The sequence below is a fragment of the Pungitius pungitius genome, chromosome 5 (genome assembly GCF_949316345.1).
Source record: "Pungitius pungitius chromosome 5, fPunPun2.1, whole genome shotgun sequence".
Classification (NCBI taxonomy): Eukaryota; Metazoa; Chordata; class Actinopteri; order Perciformes; family Gasterosteidae; genus Pungitius; species Pungitius pungitius.
In genome coordinates, this window is record NC_084904.1 from 766,649 (window position 1) to 782,271 (window position 15,623).

General features: G+C 41.6%; 1 protein-coding gene and 1 long non-coding RNA gene across 3 annotated transcripts in view; both read left to right on the forward strand.

Annotated features, from left to right (window-relative positions):
• LOC119224513 (netrin receptor UNC5C-like) overlaps positions 1 to 15,623 on the forward strand; it is a 143,835-nt gene that overhangs the window by 79,823 nt on the left and 48,389 nt on the right. For both annotated transcript variants that reach the window (XM_037481522.2, XM_037481523.2), the window contains exon 4: positions 4,462 to 4,565. In XM_037481522.2, coding sequence (XP_037337419.1) covers positions 4,462 to 4,565 — 104 coding nt within the window. The remainder of the gene's footprint in view (positions 1 to 4,461; positions 4,566 to 15,623) is intronic.
• On the forward strand, positions 12,765 to 15,114 carry LOC134129039 (uncharacterized). The gene is made up of 3 exons (XR_009956215.1): positions 12,765 to 12,810; positions 14,527 to 14,640; positions 14,930 to 15,114. It is a non-coding gene; the product is annotated as an uncharacterized LOC134129039 (long non-coding RNA).

Consider the following 15,623-nt stretch of genomic DNA (forward strand, 5'->3'; position numbering starts at 1 on the left):
CCCCCTGTCGGCTCGCTTTTTCAACTGGAAAACGTCTGTTTTGTTTATGATGCAAATGTCTCAGCTGCAACGTTTCCTTTTAAACATGGACCAAGGAAAGCAGGGATCAACAGGGATTTCTTGTGTCAGAGTTTAAGCGTTGATTCAAACCAAACACCACACACTTTACAACCATAAACGTGTGCAGTTGTAACCCAGGAACTGGAAAAAAAACGGTGTGTCAGATGGACTCTCCGGTATGACACTTGCTTTGCAGATCAGAAACCCAAATTCCCCAACAACATCCCCAATGACATTTGGGAATTTCTGGCTAAAAATGGCATGTTTAGTAGTTTCACATGCACCAAAACACTTTTGCAAATGCTAGAGGTGGAGAATTGTATGTTTTTTCCCTGGATGACGTCATCAAGTCTTTTTCTGGCTCTGAATAAACATTTTCTTAGTGAGAACCCATTGCTTGTGTGTGGATGTGTGGTTATATTGTCTCTCCATTGAGCTTTTCCCCAGATGTGCAGGGACTGCTTTAGCATTCTACCAGCTTGTAAAGAGGTAAGCCAGAGTGTTGCTTCAACCACACAAAGGTCAAGTTCATTTTTAAAGTCCACGCGTGGTGAACCGTAGGGTTGCCAAGGTGACTCCATAACATTTCAATGTGCCATTCTCTAGGTCAAGGGTCAGAACAAAAACATGAAAGACGCCTAAAAGGGAGTGAATACAATGCAGTTTGCTAAGACCGATTCAATCAAAGCGGAACTCTATACATGCTAAATATTTAAAACAAATATTTAAGTCAATTCATGAATGTCAGACTCTTCCAACTCCAAGAGAAGAGCATGCTTCAGAGGGCCAGTCCAATGTCAGCTAAGAGAGTGGTGTCCTCCATGGAAATACCTTGTCTGATGTCAAGGGTTGATCACAGGTTGTGAAGTGTTGGAATGACAGGGTGGAGCGTTTCTTGAGGTGAAAAGTGGGAAGAGACTCTAAAGTCACTAAGAGAAAATGACTCTTTGCTACCAAACGCTCAATGTCACAGAATACGTTTTTTGTTTTGTATGCCCAAAGACTCGGGAGGTACCAACTATAAACTGCTCAAACCCAATGCTAAATGTTTTATCAATTCAGAATGAATGTGTAAAACCAAAGCATCCATGATTTTTACATAAATTAACCATATATACTGAATATATTCCAAAACATTTTAGATGAAAAAAAAATGGTTATCCAGCTTAACATTTTACCATTTACTTTTGAAATGGCCGCATTTTATGACTCTCCTGAGCCGGGCGGCACACACATTCACTTCACAGGAACTCCTTCAGGAACTTTAACGTCACTACAAATAAGTTGCATACATTTCTTCTTCCTAATGTTCATTAAATGTTAATTACACGCCTGTGTGCTCCATATCACTTTACTGAGCCAGATGTGTGACTGATTCCATGCCACCATGTGGGGAATTGCATGTCCGAATGATCCCGCCTGGCAGTTTAGAACAGTGTACTTTGCTGGCTTTTTTTTTTCTCCCAAAGAATCACACGTTGCTGTTTATTGCTCGAGCAGCTCCGCCAGGGGAGAACCGTTATGATTCAGAATCGGTTGCATGCAGGCAAAGCCCCCCCCCATTTTGGATAATTGCCCTGGAATGTGCTTAGGTAGCCTGAGGCGATGAACTCACCACGTAAATAAAAACAGTTTTAAATGAGCAGTGGAAGAAGTTTCACAGAGGGAGGACAGGAGAGGAGGCAGAGAGAGGGGAAAAGAGGAGTTTTTGTAAAAATCTTGTGAATAGATACTCACGCGGCTTCATTGTGCGCACGGCTTATGGAGGTGGTTCACACCCTGTAACCCTCTTCACCCTGTTGTGGTTCTAAGTTGTGCAGTGGATTTATCTTTTGTGGTATTTATGAAGCGGGATGGCGTTGGGAAGTGAAGTGGGGTCAGTGAATTGATAGGACGCAGCTGTCCTCCCTCCCATGTGCACGCCTGTCCCTGAGGTACATATTTGCACACGTGCACAAAAACGCACACCTTCCATTGAGGTGAATCCCTGGTCCCCATGGCACACACACTGTCACGTCCCCTTCTTCTCCAGAACACACGCACGCTCATCACCCCATTGCTACCAAACCCGGTATCACGGCCCGCTAGTATAGCTCTGTGTGTGTGTGTGTGTGTGTGTGTGTGTGTGTGTGTGTTGTGTCTGCTCGTCCCTCGAGCGGTTTTCTTTAATCTCCTTTAATTTCATTCTCAATCTTCATGGAAATCAACTCTCACAACCATCTCCTCATTGCACCACCCCCCCCCCCCCCCTTACTAATTAAGACCAGGAAAGTGTTCCTGGAATCGAAGAGTATGACGACCACTTCCTGGTCCTCTGTAGTGGTCGTCGGTTTCTTTTGGTGCGTCCACGTGCACGGGTCTGTGTGCGTGGTTGTTCCTGCTTGTTGGTCTGCATCCCCCTGTGTGTGTCTCCCTGTGACTGTATCTCACCGTCTCTCACTGTGTGTCTCTGCATGTTGTGTGGGGAGCCATGTGGTGGGTTTAGGGCTAAAGCTTTGGGTGATTACTCCCATAATGAACCCTCATGCTCCGCTCAGGCTGTCGTCTCCCACAGGGATTGACTGTATTATGAAGTTATCACTCAGCCTCAGCAATACTCTGTGTCCTCACGTCGCTCTTTTAAACAATTTAGCGCTGCACACGTAAACCGATGGTGGTAAGAATCATCAGTTTGAAGTGAAACCTCGTCATTCAGGTGGGAAGTTGTCCTGGATATTTAAAGTGAGACTTTAAGAGGTGTTTATCTCAAAAATATCAGATGGCATTATAACCTTTGTTAGCGTTGATAGCATGTATTACACACTGCATGGCCATTGATAATGTTGTATCAAACTTACATGATGAATTTTCCTCTTTAGTTTGATGTGCCTGACAAACGCTTGCACTCTTAACAACCAAAAGCACACTGAAAGTGTTGTCTCACCGTAAAATAGATATTTATCCTTATAGGTTTAAGTGCGCCCTGCGTCTTTCAACTCTCGGCCTTTTTTTTTCGGATCGCTTTATCCGGATTGTGTCTGATCAAATATAAGATCATAAACCTTTGAAGCTCGAATGAAGCAAATCCATCCTCTCCATATGGTCTCATTAAGAAATCCATCGCAGCATCAGCTCAGCATCGTAAACAAAATTGTCTGCTAATTCCCGCAACATTGCCACCCCTCTTGGGTTACAACTTGTTTTGTATCGCAGGCTAATTATTGCAGCATGTGTTAAGCCCAGCTGGCAGTATGGGGATGTATGCATTCAGCTTGAGGGAGGTGAACTGGAAAGTGAAAGATGATGAATGAAGAGTGAATGGCACTACAGGCAAAGTTTATGAAAGTGAGAACTGAAAAGAATGTACTCAGAAACAGTTGACAAGACAGTATGACTCCACATAAGTGGATAAAGAGGTGTTTCTCTTTTGAACATCCTCCATAAAACTCCCTTAAGACAAATCTCGGGGAAAAATGTATTTGGCATAAAGAATCCAAACTGTTTGTCTGTCCATCCATTGATCCATCCACCCACTAGATATATGTTTGTTTTTACTCACGTCCTTCAACTCCTTCCCTCCATCCTCCTTTTCTTTTGTCCTTTCTGTCGGTATCATTGAAATGTCTCGTTCACTGTCTTAAAGTCTGCTGCTGTGAGCATTTTTCCCTCCAAAAGAAAAACAGCTGAGCCCACGCTGAAACGTTGAAGAAATGGCACTACATTGCATGCTGCTTTGTAACGCTGTCATTTACCACAGCGTGTGGACCGTTCATTTTGAATGATTTATTGTCTTTGGCCTGCACACTCGGGCATGTCTATACGGAATGACAGCAGGGTTCAAACACTGTCCGTAGTTATTGGGAGGTGAACATGCAACAAAGCAGCCTGTGTTAAGTGTGTGAAGCACTTAAAGCGGGCTCAGTTTTATGTGTGTGTGTATTTATTTAACTACATTCTTAACATGCAATTGTTCTGTGTGTGTGTGTGTGTGTGTGTGTGTGTGTGTCCACACCCGTGTTTCCATTCGTTGGGTCTAAGAATATGCAGCTAAGTGTTTTTCCTAGTTGGGTACATTTCTAAAGTAGTGGGAGAAGTCAACATATGTACGCCTTCAACCAACAACTCCATAGTGACGGTGTCATTGTTGCCGCGTGAGGTAACGGGTCCGCTTCACAACAACGACATGGACCCATCTACTGAATCACAGCCTCCGACACAAGTCTGCCTTCCATTGGGGCTTTTTGCTTTGATCTGTGTGCGGATCCGGGAGCTTTTTCCCTATGTCACCTATGTATCATCAATTGAATCATTATGACATCCAGTATCATAATGATGGATTCCTTTCGATCCATTTTATACTCGTCTCTCTGCCTTGCCTAGCAACCCGTCCTACAGCAGTGACCCCTCCGTTTCTTTCCCCAGACCTGAAGAAGTCATTCGAACAGGAACCCCTAGGAAAGGAAGTGTCTCTGGAGCAGGAAGTGCTGCTGCAGTGTCGCCCCCCGGAGGGCATTCCAGCTGCTGAGGTATGTGAAGCATTGTGGAGAATCTCCATTTGAGGTGAATGTCAAGCAGTCAGGCATTTGATGAAGATGATGGATTTCCAGAAAATGATGAAAGACACTGAGGAGGCGTGACGATCAGAAGGAAGACAACAGAGGATGTGAAAATATATCTTGACCTTTTTGTTTCTGAACTAGTAGGGCGTAATGCCTCAAAATATAATGAAGTAAAAATACCCATTCAAACAGGCGATAATCCTAAATTGACATTTGTCAACGATGTAACTAAGACAAACAATACCTTAAATTGCACGGTTGTCCTGATTTTATAAAATCCTACAGCATGTTTTCAGAAATATGAAGCGTTGAATCACATTGCACAACAACCTTCATGTTGAATCGGCAAAGTGGGAAATCAGGGGAACAGCTCAAATCTTGTTTTGAGTGGCAGCAACTTGCAACGAGGCAACACTGATCCACAGTTAAACTTAGACTTAAAATGTCCCCTGAGAGCCAATTTGAATTGCAGCGCACTTCTCAGAGTGAGGAATTCAGGCTAAACCTCTGCAGTCTCTCTTGCTGTACCTGAGCTTTGCAGAAAATAATGAGGATAATCAACGGAGGTAGTGCCTGCTTTTCTTCAAAGGGCCCGGGAGGAAACTATAATGTATCTTTGTCATTAGCAGACATTGATGACAAATGAACAGAAATGAAGAGACTGGCAGTGAAGTGGAAACAGCACAACTAAATACATGTTGGGGGCATTTGGATTCGAGGGGCCTAGTAAGATAACCACATCATTTCGGCCCCGAGATGGTGACTTTTGCTTTAAAAACACTTGATGAGCTGAGAGGTTTCTAGCAATAAAAGTGATTCCAACCCGTGTGGATTTCCATCATCGACACTTAAAGCTGCGTGCTTCACAAACACTCACCGTGAGGGAGCATTGTGTACGTGTCACTAGATTGTCAGCATCTAGACATTTTATTCATTCAACATGCAGTGAACCCCCGCTATATATTTTTTTTTTGGGGTGGGGGGGTAGCCACACGTGTCACTTCCACTCCCTGAGGGCCTTAACTACAGTGAAGAACCTCATTCGCATTCAGATATTTACTTTTCTGGTTTCATTTGGCTGCCTTCCCTCCTGAATGGATTAAAAGACATAATTTAATTTAGTTGGTCGCTTGGGAAGAGCAGCCAGGCACTTGGAGAGGGCTGCGCTGCCGGATAAGGAGTCTTTGAATCAGGTTTTCGCTCCTCGGGGTTTGATAGTCGTTTTCAATTGCTTCTAAGTACACAGCTCCCCCGAGAGGGGAGGGGGGGGGCTCTGGCACTCAGAGAGAGCGCTCTACAAAGTGAGCGAGCGTGTTTCGGAGGGAAAGGGTGAGGTGGAGGTGGGGCAGAAAAATAATTATACAGAAGGTTTGGAATAACACGGCGATCTTTTCCTCTCCTTCCATTTCCCCAGTTTTAACACGGCGAGCGACAATGTTAAAAATGATCTTTCCCCCCCCCCCCTCTCGAAAAAGCATTCCAGGGGAAACGGATTGGTCTGTCGCCCCTGCAGCACATCCGTGTCAAAGCTGATTGGAAAGATTGAGATTTAAAACCTGCTGATAACCCGAGGTCGTAGACGTCCTTTTACTCTTTTTTTCTTTGCTCTTATCTTTGTTCGTTCTCTTTCTTATTTCTCATTCTCCTTTTCTCTTTCATTTCTCTTAAACTAGCGTTTCTCCACAGGGACAACCAGCTTTTTTTTTTTATTTGATTAACGGTTGCGGCGTCTTCTGACCTCTCTAAAAATGTCCTAATATTAGCGAGGGAGTCGACCAGTTGACCACTGTTGTAAAGGTGTCAATGTGATGGGGTCGGCGCCCTGATACGTGACACCCGACTCGTCATGCCCAGCTGGCATCACGTGGCTGTCAACATGCCCCGCCATGAGCATTGACTCCTTCAACACGCTCACACACACACACACACACATTAAAGTGTGACACGAAGTACAACGAGGGTCCGATCTTAGCTGCTGGACGACCGTTATCCTTAAGAGGTCACGGTCAAACCAATCCAAGGTTACAAAGAAAATGACTGCAGACCAACCAATGAACCCCTTCTTCCTTTTCACTTTCCTCTGACAGCACTGTTCCTGTCGTCAGTCAGTCTCCTCGGAGTTTTCTTCTCTCGCTCTCTTTCAATCTATAACTCTTGGGAGACACAATTTGAGGCATTGTGAAAATCCTTAAGAAACATCTAAATCTCTTTAGACTGATGGAAAGCCTTTAAAAGCTTATGGAAAGATTCAGCAGAGAAGGTTTGACAGTTCAACAGAAAAAGCCGGATGGACACAGTGGGTGAATTCACAGGTTTCATTGAAAAGTAGGGTTCAATTAGATTAGTTTTTATAATATTTATACACAACTTTGCTAGTTTACGTTCATCCGGTTGATGAAATTTTATATCTGAGAAATTTGAATCATGAAACCTAATGAGTAGGAATGACCTCACAGTCTACTGGTTAGATACTTGTGTGTCTGTGTGTTTGTCTGTGAAATAGAGACTGCGAGTGTGTGTGTGTGTGTGTGTGTGTGTGTGTGTGTGTGTGTGTGTGTGTGTGTGTGTGTGTGTGTGTGTGTGTGTGTGTGTGTGTGTGTGTGTGTGTGTGTGTGTGTGTGTGTGTGTGTGTGTGTGCGTTCTTCTATCCTGGTGGGGTCCACCTCCTGACATATCACTCACCCCATGGGGACCGATTTTCCCCATGGGGACCGACTCCTGGTCCCCACAGGCACAAGCATTGCAATCGATAGAAAACAGCCTGCTGATTGGCCTGGGGCATTTTTTTTCAAAAAAAAAAAATGGACCCCACAGAGAATTTCTTTCCTACTTTGTGTGTGACCTAGTGGTGAGAGGGTGTATTGCAGTGTGCATTGTTGCTACCGTGGGGACCGTTTTCCATAGAAAGTGTGTAAAGTGTGTAAGTGTTTAAATCAAATATACTTGATATTTCATAGATATAATTATAATTTGTTGACTTTAATATAATCAGACTTTAATAAGGCGATAATAAAATCAATGACCAAACCCATTTACCTCTAAACCTCCTTTTAAAATCGTTTCATTCAAAAGGATTTTTTTTTACCTGATGTATTTTTATATATATTATATATGAATATATATATATATATATATATATATATCGTAGTATACATTTTAACAGTGTATGTGTGTGTATATTTTTGAGAAGAACAAACCATAATCAGAGACAACTTCGCAGCAACTCAGAATCCGAGAGGTAACCCTCAGCTTCCACAAGGAGAACTGCATGTGGTTTGAAATTATTCAATTCTCTGAAATATTACCTTTACCCTTGTATGGTGTTCATTTTTTTGTGTGTGTGCAACAGCATCAGATCATTCTGTAAATTGGGTGGATTGGGCACCAACATTGCCCTCTTGAATCCTCCTCACGGTGGCTGCAGAGCCTGAGGTTCTCGGAACATGCTGTCCTCTCAGGATTTGATTTGTCTTTTCAAGTTCCTTAAGAAAGAGGTGTTTTCCTCTGTATACACAATGAAAATGGCACAATGGTTGTGTCCCCCCCCCAATATTGAGAAAATACCAATCCGTCCCCCCCAATATACAGCAGAAAATATGTAAAACACCGTAAATCCTCAAATAAAGACCGGGATTCAATTAGTGGCCGGGCTTCAGATAGTAGCCGGGGGCGTGGTCGATACTGACAAATAAAGGCCGGGGCCCAAATACAGGCCGGGGGTAAAAAAAAAAATATATATATATATATATAAAATGAATATTTCATAATTACATGTTCTTCTTATGTTTATTGTTATTGGCTAATTTCATAGACTGTTGGCAATAAAAAAAGACATTTAACCACCTAGGCCTACTAGGCGAATTTGTTATTGTTCATGAAGGTGCGTCTCTTCTATTGTTTCAAAGAGGGACAGCCATGCGCCGCTGGTAGGGATGCGCTGGCGCAGCTCGATTGTAGCTTGATTGTAATTGAGAACATTGGAAAATATCTGCAATTAACGATGTATCTTAAGACTGATATTATGGTTTATTACTGATTCATTTCTAAATGGTTAGTCTCCAGAAAGTTGATTAGCTATAGGTATAGCGGTAGCCTATCGGTAAATGGTTGCAGGAAGTGCTGAACGCAAATGCAACGAATGATATTAGCCTTCTGTAATTATGCCCATTATTTTATTTAAATACAATTCTATAACAGAAGATACCGGTAAGTAAGAAATAAAGGCCTGCCCCTAATACAAACCTGCCCCAAATACAGGCCGGTGCGCTGTGCAGCCTATGTAAATAAAAGCCCCGGCCACTATTTGAGGATTTACGGTATAACCGTTTGCTAAGCGAAACACCGGGATTCTATGAGCAGCCGCTCCCTCTGCTCAGCGAGGCAGTGCGGCGGGCACCAGGCTGACCATAATGACTATAATGCTTTAGTGAGGTATTCTATATACTCTACATACATTATGTCTAAGTAGACACGCTAATGATATGTCATTCTAGTTAGCAGTTCAGTAGCTAACAGTTAGCCTGATTGCTCTCACTTGAGTAACTTCCATACTGATGGAAAAATTCCTCATGGAAAAATTTGTGGCCTTTATTCATTTTGTGATAATTTTTTTCTCCACCTACAATGACTCATTGCTTGCGCCATTTGCAACGTCAGCAAATGTAATTGTAGGTAAATCTGTGAGCAAAGTTGTGAAGACTCCATTTTCTCCTAATCTGTTGACGCTTGACAGGAAGTCCACTTCCACATGAATTACGCATTTCCGGTTTTTGTGACAAAGGTCTATTGACAATCGAAAAATGGAAGATAAATAAGCTTGGGGTGGAGAAAGACGACAAGAGAACCATCCACATTGTTTGCAAGTCACTCGAGGGACTCAAACTTCCGAACAACATATTACAAACGTCTTTGCCAACCAGCACCGGCGAATCCTTGACTTTATCAAGGGGAGTGAAAACATAAAGACATGTGTCCTTCCGTCACCAGGCAACCGAGCAACATACCATCACCTATGGTGAGTGATAACCATGTATTAATTATTTTGAAATGATTGAGGTAGCTAACGTTAGCTAGCTCTGATTAGCTATTGCTACGAAGGCTGGCTAGCTAACGTTAGCTAACATTAGACATAGTGTAGTGAGTAAAAGTTGTTTTCCCTCTTCATAAGTTACTGCCATCGTGTGCTTGGCAGCCAATCCTCTATTTGGGTAAACTACAATTCGTTGAGACTGCAGTTGACTGGGGGTTTCAAGGTTTAAGTGTTATGTTTTGTTTTTACAGAAGCATGGATTAATCCCGCTCAATAACAGAGAGCCAACTGGAAGCTGTGAGTCGGATGCAGAAGACTGTAGACTGCGTTCTGTAAAGCTGTGGTCAAGCTGTTTGACATTGCTTAGCATGTTGCTAAACATAAACTACAACGAAATAAAAATAAAATGTATTTATGTTTTCTGTCTGTTTTGGTTTAAAAAAAATCTTATGAAAACACTATAAACCTGTAGACTAATATTTTATTACTGCCATTTGATGACAATTGCATATACAGGAAGCCCAAATAAGTATATTTATTATTTTTCACAAAGGTTATCTCACAAGTTTCACAAAATGCCCCTGGTTTTCAGTCAGTGGGGGAAAAGAATTCCCGAACCTAAATAATATGTCCTACCCTGCCGCAAATATACATAGTAAACTGTAAACTAAAGTCAGGTTGGGGGGGTCTCAGGATCACCTCGCTGCTGTTTGCAGAAGATGTGGTCCTGTTGGCCACCTCGGACAGTGACGTCCAGCCTTCACTGCAATTTGCAGCTGGGAGAGTTAGCATTTAAAAATCTGAGGCCTCCTGGGGGCCTCTCCTTTGAATTTTTTATGGACTGGTAAGAGACCCCCGGCACATACTGGAGGGATTACATCTCCCAGCTGGGTCAGCCTGCTTGGCAGGCTGCCACAGCGACCCGACCGTGGTTAAACAATGGATGGATGGACTATAAGGTAGCTGGTGCTCAATCTTTCCAATAAACTAAATCTAAAAGGAAGCGTGTGATCTGATATTAAATACATGCAGAGGGTTCAGTGTTTTCATATTCATTCAGGTAAAGGATGTACGTTAGAAATTTTCTGATATTCATACAAGCATGAGGCTGTACGTTTGTAGCCAGTTTTCTCATTAATACAAAATATAATTAGCAGGTATTAAACAGGGAGATATAGACTCTTTGAGAATAAACAACATAGAATCTTTTTTTTTAAATTTTACAATATATTTTTCTTTTAACTGCTACTACTACCAATCTATTTAATTACAACTAGCCTAATACTGTATTTTAGCTACCTACCGGCCTAATATATATATTATATATGGTTCGGAACCCAAGGTAAGCAATGCAAGAAAAGCATTTCTGCATCGACTCAAAAAAGTGAGGTACACACTTTTCCAGAGATTTGCGGTCCCCGGTTTACCTATGCCCATCCCCCACTTGCGCGGTCTTAAGTTTCACTTTCCTGAAGAACGTCAGTAGTAGCACGAGGCTTCACGAGCAGGCTGCACAAAACGATGACTGCACATGATGACATGAAATATGGAAAAACAAAGGAAAACAAAGTAAGTAACATTACATTAAACTAAATTTACACTTATTAGCTGTCATTTTTTTATGCTAAGCACATGTTTTCAGCTTAAAATCTCACCAAATGTGGAATTAGCATAGGGTGGTTATGCTAACGTTACCTAGCTAATGTTAAGTTAGTGTTGGACTATTTCTTCAGCATTTTCTTGATTATGGACTGCCAGTAAAATATATAAATAAATCTTAGTTAATATTCTTTCACCTACTACTTTATGGTATCAGTATTTATCATTAGCTTTTGATATTAAGAAGCTCAAGTTACTAGTTCTTATCTAATAGGCCTCAAGGTTTTACACACCTTAAAAAGCTGCAGGGAAGTTGTAGTTAGTGATTGTAATTATAATATTGACTTCACTAACATACAATAATATTTTATTTGCACACACGAGGTAAGCAGGTTATTAATGTTAAAGTTCAGCAGATTAAGAAGCCACCTGGCTGGAGGCAAACTGTAGAGCTGCTAGTCACACCTGAAATAACCGCTATTTCTATTGAAAGTGAAAAATCATAGATTTCTAGGTAAACAGATGTAACATCTACCCTGTGTTCATCCTCCTGCAGACAGAGTGCGCAGACTAGGCTGAGGAATCGCTTAAAACGCCTGAGGAAGCATCACAATGCATGCTTATCCAGGCACATGGAGTGTGAAAAACAGCAAATGCAGGTAATGATGGTCGGCCTCTTATTCATACAACCAAGAGTGATAACTGGGGAGGGGTGGGGATAGTTTTTCTTTTTTTCTATACTGGTGCTTTTAAAACAATACTGGTGCCTAAACCGATAGTCTTTTTTTTATTTTTTATTTAAAGGACAAAACAATAATTGAAATGCTGAGGCAACATTTGTTCTTCAAATTAAACAATAGATTAACTGTTTAATCAATACTGTAAATATAAATAAATGAAAAACACTTGGCTTCAAACTTTTTAACTTCAAACTATGAACAATATATTAACTGTTTACAGTTTTGTAACTTAGTGTTTCCCCTCTATTAAGAGCTTGAAGTGTATATATTGTATTATTGGAAATTGTGGCATACTAATCATTTAATTATAGATTCATGCTCATTGTGCAGGAACTAAAGATATGTAACATATTGAAAAGCATTTATGTTGGATTGACTCCGTTTGTCTCGATGTATTGACAACATGAATGCAGCAGTTGCAAGATGGAAGAGCTGCATTAAGCACGAGAGCATATTGTTTATCTACCGTGTGATCAGTGATGCCAGGAACGCTTAACTTAGTAACGCGTTACTCTAATCCGACCACCTGTTTCAGTAACGAGTAATCTAACGTGTTAGTATATCCAAACCAGTAGTCAGATTAAAGTTACTTGCCCAAGTCACTGTGCGTTACTATTTTGTCATTAATAGTAAACTATATATTTGATTTAATGCGTCTCTGGGAGTGAAGCCACGTTGGTTTAGAGTGTAGAGATCTGCCTCTTTAGCTCTCTGTGAACCTCATTTTCTGGATAAATGGTAACGTGTGTTTGTATCTTGTGTTTAGTCCTCAGAAAGCCCAAACTCAGAGAGGGAGACCTCATCACAACATTCATCTGGGCTACTGGAGGCATCCAAGTGTTTGGTAAGTGTCATGATAATCAAAAGCTCTTTCCTGCTGCTCATTTAGGGAGTCACTGTCTTGTCCTGGTTGAGGAGTGCAAGGTCAGAGGGCAAAGCAGAAAGTGCCAACCAGGCAGACACTGATCTGATAAGGTTGAGTTAGAGACACACCAAGCACCATCCAGCGCTCACGCTTTGTTCCTCATGTTACATTAATGTCAGAAGACACACATTGGATGTGATTGGATCTTGTGTTGCGGCGGGAGGACCTGCTCCTCCTCAACACCAGCCAATAGAAATCTTTCCCTTTTCCCCAACAAAAATGATAAAACATAATGTTCTTCCTGATGTTAGTCAGTTGTTCTTCTGACCTGTGGGCCGACAGAACTGCTCCTGCCTTTGCAAACAGAGCGCTGTTACTTGACCTGTGATCTGACAAATAAATGCCAAAGTTGTTCGGCTGAATTTGTGCAGAATAACCCCAACCGGGCTTCCAATTCTCAAACACGTTTGTTCCCGTACCCCGTAAGTTGTCGGGTTGTCTTGAAATGGGCTGGGCTTTAACCGTTATGCTCTTTTTTATGCAATTGACTCTTCGCAGGGAGCTTAATTAACAGGTGATATGACCAATCATACATGAACTTGAAAAAGAGTGCACTGTACTGACACGTACTGATTCTTTGGTTCATTTATGTTTATCACTCATTATTCTTTATCACTGATGATCATGAGAGAGAGAGGGGAAGTGTGTGTGTGGCTTAATTTGTAATATTAATATTCAGTTATTTAACACAACTAGTCAACGTCAGACACTGAGTGCGTGAAGAGAGCCAGCAGACGGTAAAAAAAAAACTGATGACCGGCAGAGAGAGAGAAAGAGAGAGAGGGTCAGTGCGTGAAGTAAAAAAAACTGGTTAGAGCCAACTGAAAAGAAACAAGCCCCACGTTTACCTGAACTCTACAAGTTAAGAACAACAAAGAAAAAAAAACAAACTAAATCCTTTAAATTTATCGGGAAAGACCCGCAAACCTGCTGACTGAGGGAGGGAGAGGAGTTCTGTGTGTGAGTGAGCAGAGCGGGACACAGCAACACAATAAACAGGATGTGTGTAGGGGAGGGGCGCTGTGACTACCAACCAATCACAGAAGGCAGACACAGACAGCTACCCAATGAGAACTTTTATTCAATCCGAGCACAGATATTGACTCGTATTACTCGTATAATACTCGTACTCTGCAAAACTGCTTCATCTGTACCGGATACTCGTTTCAGCCGAGTATCCGGCTCAACTCTACCGTCTAGGACTTAATCACTGAGACACTCTCACGCACACTACAGAGCATCTCACTATACAACATGAGATGCTCTCGCGTTGTATAGTGAAATGCTTTCACGCACAGTGTAAGAGTGTCTCAGTAGTTAAGTCCTAAACGGCTCCTCATATTTACCTCCATGTCTCTCTCTGTCATTGACAGAAAGCACCACAACACTCTGCATCTGTTTTGTTGAGAAAAGTTATTTTCATTCAAAGGAATTCATTTAATAAATAGGACTATCTCATTTAATTTGATGAATCACTTCATTCAATGAAAATTTTCTTTGCAAACAGATGATGACAGAAATTCTGAGGGTCATTCTTAAACCTCAAACAAGTGTGTGTAGCTAAAATGAGATTGCATTTGTAACGGTAACTACTTCTGCCAGTGCTTTATATTGTTTTCTTTTTTTCCCTTATAGGAAACAAGCCTGGATTCTGAGAGCAACACAGATATACTAACACCTGAAGGTCCTTCCCCTAGTTTTGGTGATAACCCAGATGTTCCACCTCTGACCAGAACTGACAGCATATTTGTAAGTTTCCATGATGAAAACTAAAAGATTAGGGTAATTTGTACGTATGCACACAAACCAACAATTAACTGATCTACTAACAAGAATTGCGAGTGCATCGAAAATAATCAATAATGTCCTAAAACTTCCCCCGACAGTGGTGCTTGTTGTAACTTTGCACTGACCCTGTACAGTGGTTTGAATGTCCGGTTTGGTTGCCCAGTTTTTAAGGGGAATCTTAATGATAATATGAAAATGTTTGATTTAGCTATGATTTAGCTATAATGATATTTTATATTTAAAATTCCAGCTCACCCAAGAATACCTTGGATCAAGTCCCAAGCCGTCAGATGAATCAGAAGCCTCAATGATCTGCAGTGGAAGCAGTGGTGATGAATATAGCCCACCTCAAGACTCAACCAATATAAGCAGTTCAGAAGGATCTTCTGATGAAATCTGCAAGGTTCCATTGATGAAACCAAAGAAGTCACAGAAGACATACAGTAAGACATTGCCCAGTACCCTTTCAAGTCAAAACTCTGTTGACCAAAATCTTGCAAATGTGACAGTAATGAAGCTGAAAAAAAGAAAAGCTGGTGCCAGGGATTACAGTAAAACCCATTACTGTCTCTACTGTCCCATGCACTGCCATAAAATGGCTAGGCACTTAACACGCAGGCACAGCAATGAACCAGCTGTTGCAAAGGCAATCACTTTTCCATTGAAATCAAAGGAACGAAAACTCCATTTTGACCTTATCAGAAACAAAGGAAACCGTGTTCATAATAATGAAGTCCTAAAAGCTGGTAGTGGAACCCTGATCCCAAGTCAGCAATCTACGAACCAGGAGAAACCAAGTGAATATATGCACTGCATTAACTGTGAGGCTTTGCTTAAAAGAAAGTCATTATGGAGGCACATGTCCAGGTGCAAGCTAGCACAAAAATGCAAAACCACAAAGCCAGGGAAAAGTCGGATACAATCGCTCTGTGCCTATGCACAGC